At 40.1% G+C, this 26,678-nt stretch overlaps 1 protein-coding gene across 3 annotated transcripts in view; it reads left to right on the top strand.

The window, feature by feature from the left end:
* LOC148190323 (multiple epidermal growth factor-like domains protein 11) overlaps positions 1 to 26,678 on the top strand; it is a 158,907-nt gene that overhangs the window by 34,434 nt on the left and 97,795 nt on the right. For all 3 annotated transcript variants that reach the window (XM_088076744.1, XM_088076794.1, XM_088076817.1), the window contains exons 2-6: positions 1,301 to 1,408; positions 9,335 to 9,471; positions 10,888 to 10,989; positions 12,602 to 12,702; positions 26,410 to 26,502. In XM_088076744.1, coding sequence (XP_087932870.1) covers positions 9,356 to 9,471; positions 10,888 to 10,989; positions 12,602 to 12,702; positions 26,410 to 26,502 — 412 coding nt within the window. In that variant the 5' untranslated portion in view covers positions 1,301 to 1,408; positions 9,335 to 9,355. The remainder of the gene's footprint in view (positions 1 to 1,300; positions 1,409 to 9,334; positions 9,472 to 10,887; positions 10,990 to 12,601; positions 12,703 to 26,409; positions 26,503 to 26,678) is intronic.

Raw genomic sequence — 26,678 nt, forward strand, 5'->3', positions numbered from 1 at the left:
TCTGGAGCAATAAATCTCTCAAAGATAAGTAGACCATACAGTGCACTTTCTTTTTTCTGTTCTTAACTTCACTAGGTGGGTACCATTAACCTTCAAACTGCACAAATGGACATTGCAAATATAAAGTATGCCTCATTGAAACACTTCAATTTAGAAAAAACTCCCATTTATCGAAAAAACAGTATTTTACTGAATACTCTGGTATACCGTGATACCATCGAGCCTAGTGTCTGTCGTTCTGCTGCTCCATCTGTGCCCAGAGTACACTCTGTGCTGCAGGAGTGTGGTGCAGTCAGTAATCACACTGTTATATGTCAAACTGTTATATTTCCTAATAAACTCAACAATGTAAAATCAATATGTGGCAGCAGATGTTTTAACCCTTAGGAACTGTTTGTTGCATTTTACGCACCTTTCATTCTTAGTTTTTTCCTCATTTTCATAATTTTGTCTGTGTTGATGCATGTGTCCTAAATGTAGTCCAGATTGTGTATTTGAGTGTAATCAGTGAATTTGCAGCTCAGCTCCTACAATAAGTCTAAAATACACTGTGGAAACTAAATAGGTACATTCAGACTGTTCAGGTCCAAAAATGCTCCATTGAAACCCATTCAAACTGACATTTTTGATCCCACAGCCATCAGAGCAGAAAAACAGGACTTGTATTAGAGAGAAAATTAGAGGAAATACATTTCCACTTGGTGACCTGTCACAATCAATGTCGCTGCTAATCACTGACGTATCCCAGACTGTCAGCAGCAAGAAGAAAAATCTCCTCAGCATTTAGTATGCTGAAAATAATTCTTTTTTTGTCATCTAAAAAAACAGTAGCATAAAAAAATTTGCATTTACAGCGTTAAAATTCTGAAAATGAATGAATATTTGACATTTATGATTCAGACTGATGATGATGTTAGCTTAAAAAAATTAATATTAAAGTATAATATTTTTTAAAGCTTGTTTTTGAAGTTTTGTGCGCAGAGCAATACGAGTCTGTGATATTAAAGAGGGCCCTAAAGGGTTAATCATGGTGGGCCGCCAAAGGTAAACGAATGTGTGGGAACCCCTGAGAGGTTTTTTAAAGATAAAGAGGAGTCCTCTCACACATCTGTCTGGACCACAGAAAGGTTGTGGCAGCAGATTCTAAACTTTGAGCAGTGGAGTATTTATGTATCAGTGTGTATTATAATAATAATAATAATAATAATAATAATAATAATAATAATAATAATAATAATAATAATAATAATAATAATAATAATATCAGTTCTCAGTATTTTCCTCTCTGTGTTCCTCGCAGGCGTCCTGAGGTGCAGCCCCGACATCTTCGTCCGCTGGGGGTCTTCGTCTTGTGATAGTGTTCAGTTTCTCGGCCGAGGACCGTTCATCACACTCCGCTCTGCTCCAGGTGAGCTGCACTTTGTGTCTCCAGGTGACATTTTTGCTTCCGGACTCACATCAGGTGTGAATAGTTTTCTCTGTCCAAATTTAATCTAATATTTCTCTCTGGACATGCTCTTTGGTGTCAGACTCATACTGTGAGACTGAAACATATTTTCTCATCTCATCATCATTTATAATTTGTTTTGGGATGTTAAGATTTTTTCCTGCTTTAGTTGTGGACTTTATGTCAGCAAAATGAAATAAGTGTCTCAGTAAATCAGAATCTGATTTATTGTCAAGTAGGTTTTGACATATGCCAACATTTACTTTTGCATTATTTAAAGATGGTAAAAGAGAAACAAATAATAACAAGTCACTGCAAAAATCAAGAAACACAAATATAGGTTGAAAAAAGTTTTTGACAAAAAATTTTTTTTGAAAAAATACTATTAATGCATATGTGAAATACGTTTAATTAGTTTTCAAAATATTTTTTGCAGTGTTTTTAAAATAGAGTGATGGACTTATAATTTGTTCCACGGTGAAGTGTACAAAAGTTTCTTCACAGTTGAGCCTACATTTTGGTGTAAGTTGCAAAGCTAGCACATATGAATGATGTGTTACAAATTAACAAACCATTTTTATTTTCCACTGTCGCTGTAGCGCCACCATCAGGACTATCGGCTTGTGTTTGCAGCTGAGGAAGTTTAGCATGGGACTGGACCTATGTCCAAAGTTTGGTTTATTTTTATGCATGGGAAGTTGGATTTCCTTAGAAGAAGAATAATACCGTTGATGAAGAAGCTGTGCAGTTTGTAGAGATGGTATTTAGTGCATGAATGTGCACAGTTGTGCAGGAACGTGCACAGTTGTGCAGGAACGTGCACAGTTGTGCAGGAACGTGCAGACGTGTACAGCGTGGTGTCGGTGTGGTCTTCGTTCATGCTGATGATGTGATGAAAGTTGAGTTTTTATCCTTAAACAAACCTGACTCAGCACACGTGCGCCTGTCTGTCTTTTTTATTACCGTCGTCACACTTTGTCACACGGCGCGGGTGTTTACGTCAGACGTGACTCATGGTCACTATCGATTCGCCGCTTGGCCTTAATTGCAGCTGCCTGCACACAGCAGACGCCTGCAGGAAAAACAGAAACACATCCAGCCTGTCTGACTGCTCCGTGTCTCCTCATGGCCTCGCTCACATAACACCTAATGAGAAGTCTCCAGCAGGTGTCCACAAATGGACATCATCATGTCAGTCCTTTACGGGACAGTGTGGGAGGCAGGATTTGGCTCGTCCCTCCTCTGTCACTCGGGGCTGTTTTCATCAGCACCAGGATCTTCCAGCGCTGTCAGTGTGCGCACCTCTGAAACAGCCTGATGGAGGAAGCGCTTCACCGATGTCACTGTCAGCCGTCAACAACACTCCCAGGAAACATTAACTGTGTGAACAGTTTTAACCCTTTGAAACCTGAGCAACCTGGTGTGATTCCTCTCAAAAACATGGGAAGGTGATGAGAGCGTTAACAAACAAAATGGCCCAAAAATGAGCAAGAAATTAGGAAAAAGAGAATAACCTGAAAATATACAGGATAAATGACAAAACAAAGAAGAAAATTAGGTTAATAAAAGTTTAAAAAAAAATATTATTTTTTATTTTTTTGTTTCTACATTTAAAAAGATACTTTAGATCAATATGATTTTTTTAATCTTGTAAAATGTGATGTCTCTTTGTAGCCTATTATTTTTAAATAACAAAATGCCCAAATTTGTATCAATTATTAGGGTTTACTGACGTACATCACCTGTTAGCTTAGGTTGTACAGATTTTAGAGATATGCAGCATTTGAAGATACTCCAACAATAAGCAAAAAATACCAAAGTAGACACTGGAGGACCATCTCTGACATCACGGACTTCAAATGGTTAACAAAAAGCTCACTATACAAACACTCGTGGACGGATGTTGACGGTTTGAACATGTTACGCTGCTGCAGCGTTCTCTCTCCTACGGTGGCTGGGAAGTGCAACACAAAAACTCAAAGTGTGGGACACTTTTACAAAACATATAAACATATAAAACAAAATTCTGAGGACTAAACAAATTTACATTTTCAAAAACAAATCTACAGGATGTGAAACAAAATTACAAAGTGTGAAACATTTTTATGAAACCTGAGAAAAATTTGCATTTTTACCAGTCCCTAAACACATCTAAAAACATCAAAATCTTAGTGGAGAGCGAATGTACTAAAATTTGTAGTACTGTGGTCATTTGGTAGATTCCCTCTCCGATAAGCTTCTGTCATTTGTAAATTTGCTAAAAGTGTCAATTTGTCTCAAGTTTCGTAAAAATGTTGCAGACTTTGTAATGTTGTTTAGCATCTTGTAAATCTGTTTTCCAAAATGTGAATTTGTCCCAAGCTTTGTAAAAGAGTTTCACATTTTTAAATTTGTGTTGCATATTCTCAATTCTGGTGCAGCGAAAATTCTTATTAGTCACTAAGACACCAAAAGCACCAAAAACAGGGTCCAGGTTGAAAAATACTGAAGTTACCCTTTAAATTCTTTTGCAGTGAGACATTTTCCCTCGTGAGAAGAACTGACAGCTTTGGTAAAGAGTGATGTTTCCCCGCCGCTGTTGAAGCTAACCTTTATGTAAAGCAGCGAGTGATTTCTGTGAAAACAAGATTGGTTGTGTCAGCCGCGGAGCCCCACATTGAGCCGCTCCTCGTGGAGACGCGTCTCCTGATTGGCATTCTCAGCAGTGTGTTTGTGCCCTGCTATTTTATTTTGCATAACGTCGCCGAGATTTCAACTTTCACAGCGCTCTTTTCTCCCGACGTGCATTCAGCCTCCCTCTGTCTGCTCCGCGGAAAATAACAGAGGATCACCCCGAGCACGAGCTGCAGCGCCTCGTGAATCAGATCCTTCACATTTTTCGGAAATCTCCATATTTGCACCTCCTGGTTGCATTGATTTCCCTGCTGCTCTTTGTATCATGACATTGCCCACTGACACCCACGCAGCCTGCTGATGTTGTTTTTAAAATTGCAGATGGTATCAGTTTGATCTCATTAGTTTATTATATTGATTTGTTTTCATCAATGGTCCGCTCTGTGCTGCTGGATTACAAAAATATATTGTTTTCTCTCATCCTGGTTTAGACTCACTGCTGAACAAAACACATTTTAAAGAAATTTTGTTTTTTTCTTCACTCAGAAAATACTAAGAGAGGAGGAGGACAGGCAAGTTTTGGATGTTAAAGACAAATAATTCAGATGTTAATGAATGTCAGATTTAACTTTTTCAAGGGAAAGACACATTGTTATCAAAGGCAGCACCTGTCCTTTGCGTCCTCTGTGCCCTCTGTGCCCTCTGTGTCCTCTGCGTCCTCTGTGTCCTCTGCGTCCTCTGTGTCCTCTGCGTCCTCTGTGTCCTCTGCCCCTGCTGATGATGAAGCTCACCTCAGGAAAAAAACACTTATGTGTCGTATGTTTAATTCAGCTCTCAGATTTCATTGGATGGTGGTCGTGTAATGAAATGATGTGTAATTAAGTTAGATCCCAAAAATGTAACAGTTTCATTTTCATTCATGTAACAGGTTCATTTTTGTTGTGTTTGTGCTTCAGTTTTGAACTATGAACTATGAGTGTAGTTGACAGGCTTTCCCACACATTTATTTATTTGTGGCGGCCTGCCACAGTTAAAACATCTGCCGCCACATATTCATTTTACATTTTTGGAGTTGGACTTTTCATTATTTGCTGTTGGAATATATATGTGTGTGTATATATATATATATATATATATATATATATATATATATATATATATATATATATATATATATATATATATATATATATATATATATACACTGTTTGGATATTGATTGATTTGATTTATTTCAACATAAAAACAAAAATAAAATAACACAAACAGACGGACAAAAGCAAACAGAAATCACCACTGTGTTTGCAGCAGTTTTTTAGCCACTGAACGTGGGTGTTTTTAGGGACCTGTCGCTGTATCCAGCAGAGATTGTGCCCCAAAAACACATGATAACATACAAATGTAACATATTTGTGGTTTGTTTGGGGAACAGTGACAGGAAATTTTTGCATTGAAAATATGATTAAACAAAACCTGAACTGAAAAGGGAAACATTTAAACATTTATATTTGAAAAATGTGTTCACACTGAAATAAAGATTTGGCACTTAAGAAAGTTACACTGAAAAAAACTAAAGCACAATCATTAAAAAAGTAATCTTTTTATCTTGTTTCATTTTGTTGTTTTATGAATTATGATGTGTTTTTTTCAAATAAAAATGTTTCAGTGGCAATGTTTCCTTTTTCAGTTCAGGTTTTGTTTTCAAAGATAAGTCATATTTTCAACGTCAGCGTTTACTGTCACTTTTTTGGCTCCACAGGTTTGCAGAAAGGCATGATGCCAATATTTCCTTGTGGCCACTGGATTGATTAAACTGTAGTCCATAAGTGACGCAGGGCTGTCACAACAATATCAGCTGCAAAATAACTTCCTCAATTAAAATATGAGACTTATAGTCAACAGAATGTCGATAGAACGCCATGTTTTGACAGACAGCACGAACAGCCAATGATAATAAGAAAAGCGCCGCGGAGAACCAAATGCAGTGAAGGACATTGACTGTAGAACAGCTGAGTGTTTGACAGCCACAGCGCTGAAACAGCCACATTTGCAGAGGTGGAAAGTGACTTCTTTAGACTTCTACAGACTACTTTGTGTTAGTTTCAGCTTTAAACAGACTTTGGATGGATTATTTAGAAACACCATCTCTCCGTGTCTCATCCAGCCGCTCGCGCTGAGCTCTCATTATTATTACCAGGGGTGAGGGCTGGGCGATAAAATGCTAACGATATCAATCGCGATATAACTTCTCATTGATGGAAATATGAGATGTAGTTGATAGAGTGTTGAAAGAACACATTCCAGCCATGTCCGCGCCGCGCTCATGTCCAATGGTGTCTCCGCCGGTGTCTCAGAATCTCCACTCCGCTCTCATTCTCCACCGGTGTCTCCGCTCGTGTCTCCGAATGTCCGCTCCATTTTTCATTCTCTGCCATCTCCCCCCTCCCTCCTTCTCCTCCGTGTGTGTGTGACGGGGACATGATGAGAGGACATGATGAGAGGACATGATGAGAGGACACGCTGGATGTGGTTTGAGTTCAGGTGTAGTGAGTTTCCAGCTCGGTTCTGCTGAAAGAATAAACTGATATCTGATGTTTGATTCCTTCCAACAACGAGCAGAACGACACGTAAATATGCAGATTTTTCTTAGACAACTATTTAAGAAGTAATCAAATGCAGTTACAAGTTACATTACCTTGATGAAGTAATTACGTTTCCAAAGCATCCTCCCAACATTTGTTGTGGTATTTGGGTTGTGTTTGGATCAGGTTTGAAGCAGCTGAATCCAAATGTAAAGCTCTTCACCGTCTCCATAAACACATGAAATCTGCAGAAAGATTGAATTAAAGTTTACCGCAGCGGCTCCACCACCTGCTGCTGTTTGAGTCTTCGCACCTCCGGCTTCATCTGAGGGCTTCACGTAACGAGCAGCAGCCGCAGGGGGTGCAGCCGCCAACAACGCTCAAAGAAGTACTCAGATCCTTCGCTTAGAGAGTAACAACAGTGCTTCTGTTACAGAAAAATGCATAGTTATATCTCCAGTTATTAGATTGTTCATACTGATGCATCGATGTGTAACAAAGATTTTAATGTTTGAGGGAGTTTTTATTTACAGTCACTTTAGTTCAGTGGTTTGCAATTGAAGGGTGGCGTCCCTCTAAAGGGTCATTGAATAGATCTGAGGGGAGAAGCACCTACCCCCCAAAAAGGATTTTATTTTAAGATATTAGATCATTTTACCTCGTTGGACTTCAAATAATTATTTAATTTTGTATAAATATTTCTGCATGTGTGTCCATATATATCATATTCTTTTCTTTTCTCTCTTCATTGGGTTCTGTGTATTTCTTGTTTTTTTTTCTGGATTATTGTTGACTGATTGTTACTTTTTCTTCTGTGTTTTTCTTCTTTTTGTTGTCATTTATCTTTTGCTGCATTTGTCTGGATAATGTTATTTTAGTTCTTTTTTGCTTTTCTCCTTTTTTGTCATTATTTGTTGTTATTCGGTTTTATGTGTGTCCAACTAAAATAAAAATCACTTTTAAAAAAAATACAGTTGAAACATCTGATAAGTTGAGAGGGATTGTAAGCTCAAAATCTGGTATTGTCATTGACACTGCATTGGCCTATCATATGTTTTCTTTTGAATGTGTCAAAAGTCTTTTTTGCTCTATGGAGCCGAGCAGAAAGTACATTTTCCTCTGAAGTGTAAGTAAATGTGAAGGATTTGTCTTTCTGTAGCACATTTTATTCCCTGAGGCGACCTGCAGTGCTTTACAGATGACGCCAGAAAAAGCAAAAAGGAGATGATGATCGAAATAATAAAAGCAAGCAGAAGCACAAAGAATGAAAACAGTAACCAGTTACAGAGCAATCAAACACAGGATAAAAACAACACAACAAACGAATGATTTAAAGATAAATGACTGAAACGCACACGTAAACAGGCTCGTCTCTGTGGTCAGCACTGGCTCAGCTTGTAGTTTTTTTGTGCAATTTGTTCCAGATTTTAGAAGCTTAGACGCTAAAGGCAGCTTCAATATGTTCAGTTTAAACTCTGGTAACAACCAACCAAAAAACCAACCAAAAAACCAACCAAACAACCAACCAACCAACCAACCAACCAACCAAAAAAACAACCAAACAACCAACCAACCAACCAACCAAAAAACCAACCAAAAAACCAACCAACCAACCAAAAAACCAACCAAAAAACCAACCAAACAACCAACCAACCAACCAACCAACCAAAGAACCAAACAACCAACCCACCACCCAACCAAAGAACCAAACATCCAACCAACCAACAAACAACCAACCCACCAACCAACCAACCAAAAAACCAAACAACCAACCAAAGAACGAAACACCCAACCAAAAAGACCAACCCACCAGCCAACCAACCAACCAAACAACCAACCAAAGAACCAAACATCCAACCAACCAACCAACCAACCAAATGTAGGTGATTTTTTTGACCACCAAACATGGGTGCTTTTTACTGAGGCGTCGCTGCATTTCCAGCAGCTAAACAAATGTGGTGTTACAACTTTATTCTCATAATAAAATGACTTTTTTTCTTGAAAACTATCATTTTATTTTCATAAAATTAGGTCTTTATTTTGGTAATATTTTGCTGTTTTTTCTTGGATTTTTTCCTTCTTGTCCTCTGTTATATTTATGCCATTTTTTATTTATTATTTTTATTACTATTGTTTTTCATTTTTTGTATTTTATTGATGTGCAGCACATTGGTTAACTCTGTTGTTTTTAAATGTGCTTTGGAAAATTAAATAAATTTGGATTGGATTGGAAATAGTATTATTCTAATTAAATTACATCTTTATTCTTGTAATATTATGACTTTTTTCTTGAAATAGTATAATATTATTCTCATTAGATTATGTCTTTATTCTCATAATAATATGACTTTATTCTCAGAAGTTTGTTTGGTTTTTTTTGCGATATGGCCTTAATCCTCCTCCTCAGACTACAGAGGGGTCAGGTGTTCATAAAAAATGAATTTGCAGTGAAGAGCAGCAACACATGGTTGAGGTTTTTTTTTAAGAGTCATACTGAAAATATCTTTCTTTTCGTTATTGTTTTAGGAAATTGCAAATAAATGTCTGGCTGTTTTCTCCTCTCTCTTCACATTTATTAAAGTGTATTTGTGTTTTATTTTGCAGATTTTTTTTTATTTTCCTCGTATCTCCTGATTCATGTTCACGATGTCGCAGCGTTTTAAAGGTGAGCTCTTGTCTCTGTCTCTTCCAGAGGGACGGAGCGAGGAGGACGATGGGGGCCGGTGGGGTTTCCCCCCGAGCCCTGCTGTGGCTCCACCTTTTGGGCCTGATCTCTGCGGCGGCGGCCCTCAACCCGGACGACCCCAACGTGTGCAGCCACTGGGAGAGGTCAGTTCAGTCCCAGTTCGGCCTCCTCTAGTGAAACAGGTCGGCTCAAAACGCCGCAGTGAACTAATGGACTCCCCACCACAAATCACAGCTGAGGGTTAGCCGATAATCAAAAGCAAAAGGTTTCCTCCTGGGGACACGCCGCGGCCGTAAATCCACGGTGATGCTAATGCGACTGCCTGAGTGGTCTCGCCACTCAGTGCGACGCTGAGTAAAAGCACAATGTCCTCCGTGAAGAGAGCGACGCAGAGTGCATGTGCTGAGATCGATAATGTCAGAACTGTGGAGATGAAATTACCTCTGATGACGGTTTTCACTTTTATACTAAAGGTTACGCACAGTTCACGAATATTTCTTCCAAACAGGTGAGAACGAACCCACGTGAAAACAGAACATTAAATCATAGAAATCAAAAGTTTGTCAGGATTCTTGAAATCTAAAAAGCTCGGATACCCGACCTGCAACTCTAGGATTTCCAGACGTTTCTGAGATTTTAGAGCATTTCTAGGATTTCAGGATGTTTCTTGAATTTAAGGACATTTCTCCAATTTTAGGATGCTTTCCAGAATTTCAGAACATTTCAAGGATTTTGGGATGTTTCTTTGATTTGAGAATGTTGCTTTGATTTCAGGACATAGCTAGGATATCTAGGATTTCAGGAATTTCCAGGATTTCAGGACATTTCCAGGATTTTTGGATGTTTCTACGATTTTAGGAACTTTTTGGGTTTCAGGACAATTCTAGGATTTAAGGACCTTTCTAGGATTTAAGGACTGTTGTAGGATTTCAGGATGTTTCTGGGATTTTAGGTCATTCGGGTCTTAGCTGGGACCTCTGTCGGGGGTGTGGGGGATCTTCTACCGGCACTTTCTTTGATCAACAAGCTCTATTTGATGCTGTTTTGTGCACTCTGACACCTTATGGAGACGAAGGTACTAACAGTACTGTGAATTAGAAAATAGTTTTGGGGCCACCCGGCACTGTGTTGGGGTCCAGATTTGGCCCGCAGGCCATAAGTTGACTATCACTGCCGTAAAGTTTAAAATGAAGCTTTTAAGGTTCTCAGAAAGAATCGATGACCTTTTAAACATGTTTCAGGTTTAAAAATGGCACAAGGACACGCTGCTCTCATCCTGTGATCAATACTGATGATTTGTTTTCGGAGGAAATGTTACAGAGCAGCATGAGGAAAAAGCTCTGTGACGCTCAGCTTTAAGCTTCAATGCACATTTCACCAAACCCTCGGGGGTAACAGCAATAACAGGAATAATATCCTTGAATTAAATGTGCGGCAGGCTGCTTGTTAATTTATTAATGACAAATATTTATTCGAGATTAGCAGCTGAATTGTGCTGTGTTGTTATCAGCTGTGTTTGGGCCCCGTGTTAATCTGCGTTGTGCTCTGTGTCCCTCCAGCTATGCAGTGACGGTGCAGGAGTCCTACGCTCATCCGTTTGACCAGGTTTACTACACCCGCTGCACCGACATCCTCAACTGGTTCAAATGCACCCGACACAGGTACGCACACACAACATGAACCTGCTGATGAGTCTTCACTGTCGTTTCATCTCCTCTTCATCATCAAATTCATAAAAAGTACCCGTTACGTTTCATCAAAGCTCAAAGTGACACCTTTAGATGAAAATAAATTAAACGTTTTTTGTGTTACATGTATTTTTCTGCTGCTCTCAGTCAAAAAAATAACATACAATCAGTGTCTCCTGCTTATAATTCCTTCAGTGTTTGTTGTTTAGGAGGTTTTTATCGGGAGCTGAATTATCCACAGAGGTCTACCTCTCCGAAAACGAACAGACCAACTGGTTTAAATCACTAAAAACAGAATAAAGACGCTACACATCAGTGCATCTGTAGCCCCTTTTTAATTAGTCGGATGCACCTTTGAGGATGTGAGCTTATGTGATATGTTTTGTTTTCTTTATTCTTAGATAGAAAAGCTCAAACGGGGACGGGGGCTGCAAATGAGCCTCGGCTGGAAACTCTGAATGAGACGCATCAGTGGTTTGTTCTCAGACTTGTTAGGCATTGTCCCTGACAAATTAACTATTAAAAAAAGATTTTTAAAGAAATGTCCACTGTACAAAACCTGCAGACACCTGCTAACATGTGGCTTTTTGTTTTTGTAACCGACATTCACTCCAGGGTCTGCAGAGGTCATGCGTACTGATTAATCTGCGTCTGATCGCCATTGTTGGAAACGCAACAAACAGATCATGTGCTAATGTTAACCCCTTAACCTGCAAGATGCAGAGACATGTTGCCAAAAATGACACTCCGTCTCCTCGTAAGCAGCTAAAACATTGATCCAAATGAGTCAGAAAAAGAGACTGACTAAAAAAGAGAGATGATAAAGTGAAGAAACCAAACCAGCAATGCTGCTTTCTACCGTTAATTTGCTGTTTTCCGGCCTGTCTGTGACGTTGAACATGACACACTGGAAAAAAAAAAAAACCCCTGGATGTCGTGTCTGCACACGGCACAGAGCGTGTCCTTATATGGTGTTTAGGGGGCGTTACCAGCTGACAGGTGACTGATGATTGGTGGGAGCTCACCTGGTCAGAGCAGATTTGGGTGGTTCAGTGCGTTTGCTGCACCTGGACTTGACTTCTCTGATATTTTCTCTTATAAGAAAATGAAAGAAAATGTAAGAAATTCGGTGTGTCAGACGCAGTCTGTCCTGTCCCGTCTGCACTGCTGCTGCAGTCGGTCCCGAGTGTCGACCAGCCAACAGCGGAGAGTTGAGCTCCGTCTGATGCGGTCATTTTGATGAGAGACCGTCGGCGAATCGTCTTTAATGACCACATTAAGCTTTATGGCCACCAGTTTAGCTCCTCCAGCGAAGAGCTGAGTCATTGATCTGAGGAGGAAATGTCAGACAACATCAGCGTCCTTGAATGAGTGGGAGAAACTCCCTTAAACACTTAAGTGTCGCTTGTCTTTCAGGAGTCTGGTGATGTGAGCACATTTAGAGTTCAGCGAGATTTCAGAGTGCAGCGCCACCAGACCCAAACTGTCGCTTTAACTTTAGATAATGTGCTTATTTTAATGGATAAAAGGCCTGAAGAAAAAACACACACATATATATACGTGTGTGTGTGTGTGTGTGTCACAGGATCAGCTACAAGACGGCGTACAGGCGTGGCGTGAGGACCATGTACAGGCGGCGCTCTCAGTGCTGCCCCGGCTTCTACGAGAGTGGAAACCTCTGTGTTCGTAAGTGTTTGTATTTGTTTGACTCTTGTGTTCTTCTTTTAACCCTGCTGTTACGTCACAGGTCAAATCGATCCGTTTCAAAGTCTGAAAATACTGGACAAAAACTTTTTTAGAATTTTTGGAGCATGAAAACACACACTTACATATAAACAAAAAGATTTGCAAATTCTATTAATATCTGAGAATAAATCATCAGGTTTAACAACAGTCTAACTTAATGCGTGTTAGTGTCGGTAGTGTGAGCAGGTTTGTGTTTTTCTATCTGCAGAGCTCCGATCGCGACTATTTAGTCACATTTTGCGACCACGGAGCTCCAAAAGGATTTAGAAATAATCTGTGAACTGCAGAGCTGTTAGTTTGTTTCCAGCTCGCAGCGGAGGAATCCTCAAACCGCCGTCACACTTTAACTTCCTGCTAACATCCAACTGCTGACCGAAAAAGCTTCAAATCCACAAAAACATCAACACTTCCTGCCCGAGACCAGCCGGGTCCTTCAAAATAAAAGCACCATGGGTCCTGCTTTTATGTATTTGATAATAAATATAATTTTTAAAATTTTATTATAAGTGATTTCAACTTTTTTTTGAACTTTATTGTAACTGCAGTTCATTTAGTAATTTTGTATTTTAGCAGTTAATATTAGTCTAAAGGACATTAAAAGATGTCAAGATACATATTGTGTGTCACGATATTGCCGAAATATATTGCAATATGATTTCAAAGCCATGTTGCTCAGCACTAACACCAAGATGCAAATATCGTGTCCTTGCGTCATTTATGTTGCATCGTCCAGCAGGAATTTGCATCTATTCGTGTCTCTGCATGGACTTTGCATGTAATGTCGTTGTGCACGTTGTGTCTGTGAGCAGACTTTGAGGCCACGCCTTCACCAGTCACGAAACATTTTACACAAAGCTTTCACTGCATGTTACAAGAAAACTTATCTTCTCGATGTCTGTCCAGAAAAAAGTAAAAATCTAAATTTAATCAGCAGTGTTTAACATGATGTGTAACACATTTTATTATAAATCTTGTTAACCCTTTGAAACCTGATCAAAGTGGCTTTATTTCTTTCAAAAACATGGGAAGAAGGCAAAAAGCAAGAGAAAAAGAAAAGACAAAAAAATGGCAAGAAATTAGTAAAAATTTACAAGAATATGACCTGAAAATTAGTTAAAAAATAAATGAAAATAATAATAAATGGAAAAAATTTGTTAAAAAAAGGAAACAACCTGAAAAAAGTTCTTACCTAAAATGTATAATTCTGTAACCTAATTTTAAATATGAAATTCTGATAATTTCAATAATAGTTTCTCCCTAGCTTTTTCTCCTGAGACATTTTCCCTAGCGTTTTAAAAAGTAATTTTCTAAGTCTACTATTTTCTTTTAGTTTATGGAACATTTATCACATTTGTCACTCATTGCCTTTTTTCCAACGTTTTTGTAAGAAATCAAATCAATTTTCTCACAGTTCAGAGGTTTAAATACTTGTGAAAGGAGTGTGAAAGCGGCACAATAAAAGCGATGTTGCTCCAGGTTTCAAAGGGTTAAACAGATCTTTGTCTGACTGACGGCAACAAAGAGCCGAGTTCTGAGTGTCTGATATAACCGACCAGATGAATGACTGACGGAGACACAATTTAGCTTCACTCAGAACAAGTTAACACACATCGTTCCCTCGTTATGTGCGTGTGCGTGCGTGCGTGCGTGCGTGTGTGCGTGTTTGTGCGTGCGTGTGAAGTGAGGGCGCCCTCATGAAGCTGCAGATGCACGTTGTGTTTGATCAATAAAAACTTATCCGTGGCTGTTGTTTCCTATCAGACGGCGTGCGGCGTGATCTGAGCCGTTCCCTCCACAGGGGATCGTGTGTTCTGCATAACGTCTGTGCAACAAAACAAAGTCATTTTCCTGTCATCTGCATTGTTATTTTCAAACTTTTTCCACTTGATACACACAAAGTTTCCCGGCTTGTTAAAATTGCGGCGCGTCTCGCGGAACAGTGATTCAATCTCAGTCGTTATCTTTTCACTTGCGCCGGGCGGTTATCTATATCTGCTGTTAGAGCCGTCAGAGTCAGATCAATCCGGCCTCTGCTACAAAGTGGATCCATTTCCACTTCAAGTTTCAGCACAGAGAGCTTTGAAATCAACGTAAACAGAGAGACGGGCAAACAAAAGCTAATACCGAGTTAAATGTTGTCAGATATCTCTTAAAACTGGAAGATGGGAGCTTTATTCTGAAGATATGCCGCCGGGTCACTGAGAGCTTTAATGGCCGGTTCTCCCTCTGCTGCCTTTTATTTTTAGTCCAAGAGACGGCTCATATTTCTGCAAAAGGAAATCTTTGTGCTGTTTGTCACATCATAAACAGATGAGCTTTATTCGGCGCCGCGTGGGTTTGGATCTGTCGCTGGAGGAGCTGGTCAGGGAGATAAAATATTTCTCTCCACGCTTATCTTAGTTTGGTTTTAAGTTTTTCAACCAAAGAAAAACAAACTCTTCCGTCGAAGCGAACATGAGACAATTACGGCGAGCAGATGAGGCGACAGATGTTCAGTCGCAGCTGATTCGACACATACATGAGCTTCTTCACATCAGTGTAAACCCGCCGTTCAGCTGCTGCTCTTTAATTGTCGGAGAAACACACAAGCACAGCGCTCCGCGTCCTCTCACATGTCGGCTCATCTCGTCACATCTGATGCAGCTCAGAAAGTCCCAACACGCCAACTGTCCTCCCAATATTAGAGACTCGTCATTATAGCTGCTTTCATTGAGTTTTTCTTCTTTTTTTTAGGAAAGTTCTAAAATCACCAAGAAAAGATTCTCAACGAAGCACAAGTGACATTTTATGATTCGCTGCAAAGACGTCAGACGGCTGTGTTTCTGACGTTCCTGAAGTCACAAAAACATTTATTCTAAAGTCTCACAGCGGCTCCGCAGCTCAAACATCCCTCCTGTTTGGATTTTGGTTCAAAGTAATGAATTCCTTGAAACCAAATTAGCTTGATTTCTTTCAAAAACGCAGGAAAGGACAGTAAGAAATGACCCAAAAATTAAAAAAAAAAAAAATAATTACCTGAACACACAAAAAAAACAACAAATAAAAAAAGAAAAGAACTGAAAACAGTGCTTAAAAATATAAAAAATAAATATTGTGAAATATAACAATAATAATAATAAGGTTATATACATCTATTTTCTTGCATTTTTTTAGCCAGTCACAATAGGTCTTTATTTTTTGTATCTGCATGATTTGGGATCATCATATCGTGATTTGGATTTTAAAGTTTTGGTTTAACTGTCCGTTTAAACAGTATTTTAAAATGTTGCTAAATGCGTAATTCTGTTAATTATTAATTATTGATTCAAAGCACAAATTAATCATTTTCAGAGCATAATTTCTTAATTTATGCATTATACAAATGACTTTTTTTTCCTCCGTGACACCTGCTGGGCTCGAGTGTCCTGAATAATTTAAAAACAACCGTAGTCTCTCTGAAACGCGGCTGTGGTCGACCCGCTCACCTGTACAGATCAGAGGCAGCTTTTTGGTGAAGCGACAGTATTTGATTTAAATGTGTCGTTCTCGTCTGTTTAGCGACTCGCGGTGAAATAAACACACTCGTATATTAAAGGACAGATAACATTTGCCGTCCTTTTATTTCGCCTCCAGCCTCTTAGAATCGTGCATGTTTGTCGGTGGTTTATGTCTGAACATTTCTGTGAAAATGAATCCCATTACACGTTAAAGAGCCCAGAGCGAGCAGCTGGATTTCAGACGACGAGTGAGGTGGTGTTAGCAGGTGGTCATACAGAGCTGGGAAATAAGTTTTATTTTGGTAATAACTTCCTCTGACCGTCTGTGCACAGTCCAGAGGAAAACGTGGGCGTTGTATGTTTCTGCAAACCATGAATAAATTAAATTTGTATGTTTCATACATGTTATATCAATGTTTCTTAAGTGTCGTAGCATCTGAGCTGACTGTCGTCAGGAGGTGGACGGGACAGGGGACGGGGGACGGGGGACGGGGGACAGGGGACAGTGGACGGTGTGACACCTAGGAGAGACGAAGCTGCAGAGCTGCAGACTGATGTTCAACACCAACTAACAGATAAACTGGTGATTTTTAGGGAGTTAAAGCTGAATTTCCAGCAGCTTTTTTGGTTAAACAAAAGTGGTTGATTTTTAGCAACAAGTCACTTGTTGGACGGGATAGTGCCACGAAACGTGTTTTTTACAGAGACATCGCTACGTTTCCTTCCAGCTTAGTGCCACAAAAATTGTCTGTTTACCAAGAGACGCTCTTAGTTTTTTTGCTGGGAAAGTGCCACTAACTGACGTTGCTGCACCTCCTGCCGAGACAGTAACATGAAAGGAGGTTATTTTTTCCGGCTGTAAATAGTTGTTTCACAGAGACATCGCTCGCTGTGTTTCCTGCTGAGATAGAGCTATGAAAAGCGGTTGTTTTTTCAGAGAGATATTGCTACGTTTCCTTCCAGTCTAGTGCCACGTAAAGCGTCTGTCTTTCCCAAATACATTGTTTTTTTGCCGAGTGCCATGAAAGGTGGCTGTTTTTTAAGGCTGTAAGTTTTTCTCAGAGACATTGCTCATTGTTAGTCCTGCTAACATAATGCCACAAAAAGCTTTTTTTTCTTTTCTTTTTACCTAAATATTGGTGATTTACCTGCCAACATAGTGCCACAAAATCAGAACATTTTACCAAGACACTAGGCGGTTTTCTATTAACCCTCAAATTGTGCCAACTGAAATTGCGAATATAAAATATGTGTAATAGAAACATGTGAATCTTGAAAAAACTCCCACTTATCGCAAATTAGTTTTCATGCTCAAATGAGGTGGTGTTTCAGCCCATTGTGAAAAGCTGTATTTGTCCAAACTGCAGTGGAAACTTTTTTTGGGCTTTTCTAGGTCACATGATGCTGTGAGGTCACATGACGCTGTGAGGTCACATGACGCTGTGAGGTCACATGATGCTTGTCAGTAGGAACTGGCTCCCTCATGATGCAGCAGGAGCTACAAGAGCTTTTATTGCATCACATAACTCTGAGAAAGTTTTTAACCCACAATTCCTCTGTGAAATCGTGGACTACATCTCCCAGAAATCCCTCATATGTGGCCGCTCCCACGTACAAGGGGCTCGCCTTTCCATCACGGCTCCATAACACGCCTACGTGGCCTCGGATTGAAATAATGGCAGCTAGTGCGGTGGCTGCAATAGAAATATAGCTGCTGATGTTTTGAACGTCCATCGCCATGGTTACTGGGATGTTATCACCAGAGGAGAAGTTGCAGAACATCACTCAGTGGAGACACAGTCTAGTGTCCACTCCACTTTGAGTTTTATAGAAATTTCCAAAATATTGCTTAATTTTTGCACAAATCTGTAACAGAAATTGCTGCGTTTTTAAATGTAATTTATCATTGATTTGCAAAAATGAATGCATTTGATGACATTCATAGGGCAGTTTGGCTGCCGTCCTTCTGCAGGCAAACACATGCAGACGAGCAAAATCCTAAAACTCGAACTTTAAAGTCTGAAATCGTCTCTCAGCCGAGTGAGAAACAATGTTAGAGAGAGAGAATCTCTGGCCGCCCGCTCCGTCTTTATCTCGCTCTGCTCCACCTTCCTCAGAGCAGAAAAAGAGATCAATTATCCACCCTAGATGGTAAATTCTATAGGGCAGAGCTGCCTTTCTTATTGAGGAGAGGAAGTGAATGGGTCTGCCCGGGGGGGGCGAGGAGCGCATTGTGTGTCTCTATTCAACATCTGCTTGTAAACAACTTTATTAGATTCTCCCGGGGGAAATAGACAAATAACCCTTGAATCTATTGTGTGATGCTCGCTCCACACACACACGCACACACACACACACACACACACACACACACACACACACACACACACACACACACAATCGGCCTCCTCACGCTCCTGTTGGTTGAGTAGTTTGAACACCAGGAGCTAATTCTTCAGTGTTAACTACTGTGAGACGTCTGCCTGGTTGGCTAACGTTAACGGCCTGGGACAGCCCCTTTTGTTGTGTGATCTGCACAGCAGGAGCTAATTGAAAGGTTTCCCTCCCCGAACACGGAGAAGGAGGAGGAGGAGAGAGAGAGAGGAGGAGGAGGAGGAAGAGGAGGCGGAGGAGGAGGAGGAGAGATAGAGATAGAGAGGGGGGAGGGGGAGGCAGGAGGAGGTTGCTAATTTGATGAGCGTGCCTCCCTGTCTCTGCTGTTTTGTGAGCGTTTGTTTTTTAGTGTGTGTGCGTGTTAAATAACTGTGATCATGTGCAGGGTGTCGGACATGTTTACCAGGTCAGCACCCTAAACCCGTGTTCCCAGCACGTCTCGCCACTGGGTCCAGATTTCCACTCAGTCATTATTTCAGGATGTGCACAAAAAAGAAACGATCACATTTTCAACTCGATTTGACAAACTGTAAACAGCGTGTGAGCTAAAAACAGTCAAACATATCGCAAGAATAAAGTGCATGCAGGTAAAAACGGCAGCGTTGGGGGTTTAGCCTTGACCTTTTTTTTTGTAAAGAAAACGTGTCTGTTTGCAGGCATGTTTTTTTTCTTCTTTTAAAATGTTTTTTTTCCTTTTCTCTAGAATCTTTTGGTGGTTTTTTTTTGTCTTTTTGTCTTTTTTTTCCTTTTAAATTTTTTGGAGATTTTGAAAGAAAACATGCTTTCCAAGCCTGTGGGCCCAACAAAATAAAATATTGGTAAAATGACAAATTATTATTGGATCTTCAGTGTTCCAGCAGTCCTTGAACACATGTGGGACGAAGGCTTGATTCCTCACCGTCCTCTGATAAATAAAGAACAGTCCCTGAAGCGTAACCGCACTTTAAAATAAATTAACTTTACTGTGAAATGAAGTGTGATTTTTCACCAACTCGACATGGTCGCTCGTCACTTTTGGTCCATTGAGAATGGACTCGTGACCCACTTTTGGACCGTGACCCACCAGTTGGGAACCAGGGCCCTAACCTGAGCACGTTCTGTGGATGTTCCCTGATGTTCCCTGATGTCTTACAGATGAAGGAAAGCTTTTGTGATTTTCCTTCTGAGCCTCAGGCCGTTTCCTCTCCTGTCAGTCTCAGTCCGACTCCTTCTGTCCTCTTTGTCCCCGCGTGTCCTCTCTGACATGGAGACGCTCGTCCGTCTGTGACCTGGTCACCATCAGCCTCCTCGTCCCCTCCGTCCCCCCCCCCCCGTCACTGCAGTGAATCTGCTGTGAATGTGAGTTTTAATCACATCAACAACTAAAATTCAGTGATCTTCTGATTCCACTTAATGCTGTTTCCTCTTTTGTCGAATGATTTGTTTTCTGTCATTAACCCTTTGAAACCTGAGCATGTTGGCTTGATTACTTTCAACAGCATGGGAAGAAGGAAGTGAGCAATGAAAGAGAAAATGACACAAAAATGAGCAAGAAATTAGTTCAAAGTACAAAAAAATAACCTGAAAATTTGTCAAAAAATAAATAAATAAAGAGTTAAAAAAACAAAACAAAGAAATGACCTGGAAAAAGTGCTTAAATATATTTCTGCAACATATTTCCAAATATTTGATTATGATAATTATGAATATATTTTTCCCTAGAATTTTCTCAATTTCTCTATTTTACTTTAGCTTTTAAAAAACATTAAAAAAACCCAAAGTGAAAACCATTAAAATCAAATCACTTTAAATAAGCGATGATGTACAGGTGCAATAAACTCCATCCAGCTCTCCCATCTTTTTGAAAACTCATCCTGTTGCAGTCTGAGAGCAAAAGTAATTCATATTTTTAATTATATGTCCTCACGTCCTCAGGGATGTTGTGATCCGTCCAGTGGACAGTTGTAAGCAGAGCTCAGTCTCTGCAGAAAGACGTCAGGAGATACTTTTACAAGGACAAATGAAGTCAATTTAAAAAAAAAAACTAGAAAAACAAATTTTAAAAAGGGAAAAACAAACTTCATAGAAAGAACCACAATGTAGGGGTGTGTCTTCATGATACTTTAGTCACTTTACAAACAAGAATGTGAAAACCATTAAAAATAAATAAAATTAAATGAAAAAAAATTAAATAAATTAAAATAGAATGAAATAAAATAATACATTAAAATAGAATAAAATAATAAAATAAAACCATTAAAAATAAATAAAATTAAATGAAAATAATTAAATAAATTAAAATAGAATAAAATAAAACCATTAAAAATAAATTAGATAAAACAAAAAAATTAAATTAAATTAAAATAGAATAATCAAATAAAATAAATTGAAATCAGCCAGTGGACATCTGCGCGCAGAGCTCAGTCTCTGCAGAAAGACGTCAGATGTTGTCTCACAGCCTCGGTGCCGCTGCTGGCTCTGCTGTGGCTCATCCCTGCGCTCTCCTCCCTGCTGCTGCAGCACATCAAGAGATTCAAGGGCGCTGACGACGGCTTCAGCACGCCGTCACAATAACTGGAATTAGGTAGCGATTATTTAATTTGATATCTATTAATCTTTTTGTAGCCGTTGCTGATGTAATCCCTCTTGTAGCAGTTTCTGCTCCGATCCTCAGGATGAAAGGATTAGGCCCCCGTTTAATGATTTATCAACTCTCCTGCAGGATTACACGAGCAGCATGTGTCTTTGGCTCTCTTATTAAAATCCCTGCCTGTATTTGCAGGCGTTTACATTTTCACTCTCTCTCTTTCCAAAAATATGCAGGACGGCACAAAGAAGTGCACTCAGAGAAACTGTTAATCCTGACAGCTCTCAGCTCATTATAAAGTTCACACCTCGTCCTTCCTCATTTCACTGCAGCTGATTTTACACAAAACTCACAATGACAAACACAGGGGTGCTCAACCTGAGGGTCGAGACCCACCCGAGGGGTCAGGGGAGAAATGTCAGGGGTCCCAAAATAATTAAAAGGAAAAGAAGAGTGAAAAAATACAGTTACTGCTACAGAAACATCTTTTTCTTTGTTTTTCTTGTGAAATACCAGCCAGCTTTGCCTCTTCAGACCCTAAAAAAGTCTTTAAATCTGAAATCGCTTTTTGGCAGAACTGCCTGAACACAAGGAGACATTACGTCGTTTTAAAGGCCGACTCTTTATCGTGTTTTCAAATAGAAACTGTGAGCGTGAGATCAGTAACTGTAGCAACAGGTCCGCTGGGAAAAAGTTTTTCCAACCTCGATTTTGAAAATGGTGGGACGCTGTGTAAAACGTAAAAAAAAAAAAAACAGAATACATTGATTCAGCCTATTCAGTTGAATACAGTACAGAGACAAGATATTTAATGTTCAAACAGATCAACTTCATTGTTTTTTTGTAAGTATACACTCATGGCGAATTTTGATGTCTGCATCATCTTCTAATAATGTTGGACAGGAGCATGTCTCCACTCTGTGACATCAACTTTTCTTCGATGCTCGCTCAGTCACTGTTTGGGATCGTCTCGTCTCCTCTTGCTAAGATGCTTCACATCGCATCTCGTCTCGTCTCGTCTCTTATCGTCTTGTCGAGTCTCATCTTGTTTCCTCTCGTCCAGATGCGTCACGTCACATCTTGTCTCATCTGGTTTTGTCTCCCCTCCACTCGTCTTGCCTCCTTTGTCAAGATGCATCTTGTCATGTCTCGTCTGGTCTCCTCTGCTCTTGTCCAGGTGTGTCGCGTCTTGTCTCGTCTTTTCTCCTCTTGTTGAGATGTGTCACATCTTGTTTTGTCTTGCCTCGTCTTGTCTCCTCTTTTGTATCCTCTTGTCTCGTCTTGTCCCACCTCTTCCCTCATCTCCCTTTGTCTCCTCTTGTGACGTCACGTCACGTCACGTCACGTCACGTCACGTCACGTCACGTCACGTCACGTCACGTCACGTCACGTCACGTCACGTCACGTCACGTCACGTCACGTCACGTCACGCTGAACGTCACATTGACGTCTGACTGTGATTCTTTTGTCTCGACCTGACAGGTGTGGACATTAGTGTGTGAGACATGATATGAATGGTGGCTGCAGTGAAACTGCTCACAGTGTCTGTTTCTCTGCGTACACATAAAGCTTTAAGTATTACGGGCAGCGACTCTCCCTCCGTCTCCTCCTCAGTATAAATCTTTACTCAGTGTTCTCTGCCAAGTGCATGTGGCTGTGAAGATTCCTGTCCTAATGCATGAAAAAAGCTGTAAAATGTTAACATAGTGCCACTATAAATTTAGCCAGGACGACCCCTCTGTGGCCGAAGCAGCATAAGAGCCATAAAACCCGGCTTCGCCGAGGCCGCTCCGGCTCCTGCAGCCACTGAGCCCGGCTCTCCTCCCCGCTCGCTCACTTTCAGAACTCAGCACTTCACTTTTTGTGCTGATTTTAAACAACACTTCATAGCCTTAAAGCACAGCTGAAGCAGGGGGAGTCTGGTGTGTGTGAGCGCACGTTGCATGTGTGCATGAAGTCCCATCATGCAGAGAGCGAGACCAAAGAGGTGTCCTGGTTCATTTCGGTGATGTTCGTTTGTTCCTGCGCACATATTTATGCGAGTCAAGCTGCCTGTTTCTGTCGGAGAGGAATCAGCAGCACAAACAGAGACGGAGCAGCAGCGCGTCGTATCTCTGTGATGGAGGAGCGAAAGTCTCCGAGCTGTCAGCCCGTCTTCTCCCGGCACAATCCTACCTGATGCATGATGCACTATTCATACTGTGAGACACGAGTCAGCCTCACAGAAAGACTTGCAGGGATGTTAGAGAAAGTTCAGCCGATGATAAAAAGCTGTTTATAACCGAGCTTTGATTTTTCATTCCATTCAGCAGCGTGGGTTTTATAGTGTGACAGCTTAAATACAATTTTCATCTTTTTTAAATTATTATTTTTGACCTGTGGGACTGTTGAACTGCCTTTCCCAGCATGCATCTTTCAGAGTACACCCCGGATGCCTCACCACTCCGGCTACATTCACACTCTCTGCTGTCTGCTTGGCAACCTCTGCAACAATAATCCAAGTTCACCAAGAAATATAACCAATGTGATTTCACAGAAATACATGACATGAACTCAGAACTCTGCATTAAATGATGGCTGCACTGTTGGGTTTAGGCACCAAAACGACTTAAAGGGATAGTTCACCCAAAAGGGAAAAAATCGGTCATTATCTCCTCACCCTCACGCTGATGGAAAGTTTTACAGTCCATAAAACTCTGCCCGAGGTTCACGAAGAAAAGGCGTTGCACTCATCACCCAAACAGTTGAAGCAAATGGTGACCAGGATTCCAACGTTAAAAAAATACATAGAAAATAATGCAAAGTGTCTTCATACTGCTCATTCAAAGTAACCCAAGTGTCCTGAAGCCCCGACGTGCCAGGTTGTTTTGACAAACATCACTCGTGTCACGTTAATAGGTTTGTTGTAGCCCGTAGCTCCCCCTCCACACACACACACACACACACACACACACACACAGAAAAACAGACAAAAAAAGAATTAAAAGAGGAACAAAACAACTAGAAAAAACTCCAAAACTCCAGATAATTGCATTTAAAATGAGTGTATGTGAATCCACAGGCAGCGCATGAAATCAAACATTGTTTAACTGCACATAATGGATTCATGTAGATCATCACATCCTGCAGAACAAAGACTCTCAGTGTTTGCTGGTTTCTCCTGGAGAGCGTCTCAAAATTTATGATGCAATGACATAATATGGGGAAGTGAAAAAGTCAAGTTTTTTTTTATTAAGTCATTTTTGATGTGCTGCTGCTGGTTTAAAGTTTTACGTGTTGCTCTTTGAAGTCTATGGTGACATTTCTGTGTTTGACATTTTTTACTTTCACTTTTAGGGGGTAGAGAGATCTGTGTGTGTGTATGTGTGTGTGTGTGTGTGTGTGTGTGTGTGTGTGTGTGTGTGTGTGTGTGTTTGAGTGTGATTGAGTGTGATTGAGTGTGATTAGTCTTTATTGCTTTCTTCTCTCTCTGCCTCCTCCACTCTCTATTTATTTCTCCTCTCTTTACCTTCCTCCTCCTCCTCCTCCTGTCGGCTGGTCATGGCCTCCTCCGGCCTCTGAGCTAATCGCCGCTCGGTGTAATGACACCGTGAGACTCGGCGAGACACTGCGCGGCTGTGATGGAGTGTTTTGTTGTGAACCTCAGATAGTGTATGACAGCTCTCAGCTGTGAGGTTGTGTCCTGATGAAATATTACAGCAGCCGGAGGAGCGTAAGGTGAAAATGAAGATGTCAGAGCCGCCTTATCTGTTTGCTGTACAGAGCAGATAATATTCGCCGTGCGCGCTATCAGCAGAGCAGCTCGCTGCATCTCCACATATCTGAGTCAGGTTGTTTTTTTTTAGCTCGCCTAACACATAAATATTAACAGACACTCACAATCTGTATCCTGATGGATTAATCTGCGTCTCATTGATATATGAAATTGTCAAAACTCAAACAATTAAAGCGGCGACACAGCAGGCCGCGATGTGCACGGACTCTCTAAGAGACACAGTTTGTAGACTCAGTCCTTCATTTCTGTGGCTAAAAAAAGGTCATTTAAAGAACTGTGTGATTCTGCAAACCACAAATATGTTATATTTTAGGATGATAACCATTAATCCACGATCGATTAAGCGGTTGTTAGGAATTTAATCGTAAGTTAATCGAGCTATGCAGTGCTCCAGTGTCCAGTGCAATATTTAAAAATATTACAATACAGAGACTTTTATGTACAGATACGAATTCATGATGAAGGCTGCTAAAAGTAATGACATATTTATATAAATATGTTAAAAATATGAAATAATTCAAATACAAAGATTATTTTATTTTTTTTATTGAAACTGTAATGGTAAATATTTTCACTTTGTTTAATGTGTGAAAACATGTTAAAATGGTGTAAAATGGGTTTAAATATTTACATGTGTTTTCTATTTATATCTATTACATGTGTTGTACAGTAGCATATATTGAAAGTTTTTTTCTTTCTTTTCTATGTTTTTCTTATTGAAAGGTTTTTCACCTAATGACACCAATGCCATCCAGTGCCACAGCAAAATTATCTGCTACCAATTAATAAATATATTATAAAACTGTTTTTGAAATGATCTGTTAAGCTGCACTGCTAAACATAAAATAAAAATAAAAGCAGAAAAAGGAAAAGCTGGTTGTTGAGTGGATCCCAGGTCACCAACTCTTTTTAATCGGTTAATCAATTCTTAATTTTACCAATAATCCATTAAGGAAAGTGCTCACAATTTGCAAACCTAGTTATTTTTGTAAGTTGTTATAGTTGATACGTTAAATCAACTGTTGTTAACGTCTTAGCAGCACCTTCACCCTGCACACCTGGCTTCAGTTAGTCTGCTCAGTTTATAGTGTGTTTTTTATAGATAATTTTAACCTGTTTTGGAATAATGCGTCCATTTTTAGGAATGAAGGCATCCATCCCAATGTCAACTTATTTCACACAGTTGTAAATAGCTCCTAAACATTTTACAAACTTGGTTGATGCCATGTGATCGACTCTCAAGGCGTAGTGGTGTTGCAATTTATGTCGGAAATAATTAAATTTTTTTTTTTCAAATGTATTTTGAAATCTGATTTTAGTCGGCCCTTTCCTACAGACTCTGGCAAGCAGATTTTTAAATTTCAGCCCCAGTGCTCCTTTCGATAGAGAAATTTAACTTGCTCATGTATTAACCTTGTCCCCGTCTTCGTCCTCAGCGTTGTGTACTGAGGAGTGCGCCCACGGACGGTGTGTGTCTCCTGATACCTGCCAGTGTGAGCCCGGCTGGGGAGGACTCGACTGCTCCAGCGGTGAGTTCAGCTTCTCCTTTTGTGTGTTTGATGTGGTCTGATTAAAGCTTCCTGACCTCTCCCCAGCTTTCTCAGATTTTCACTCTCTGGGTTTTATGCAGTTTTATATGTGTGCAAATATAATATCAGTGGTGATGTTGTCTTTTTAGTAGGAGTGTAAATCACTGGTTTCGTCA

This window comes from Plectropomus leopardus, chromosome 1 (genome assembly GCF_026936395.1).
Source record: "Plectropomus leopardus strain MGB_pleo_1.0 chromosome 1, ASM2693639v1, whole genome shotgun sequence".
NCBI classification, from domain to species: Eukaryota; Metazoa; Chordata; class Actinopteri; order Perciformes; family Serranidae; genus Plectropomus; species Plectropomus leopardus.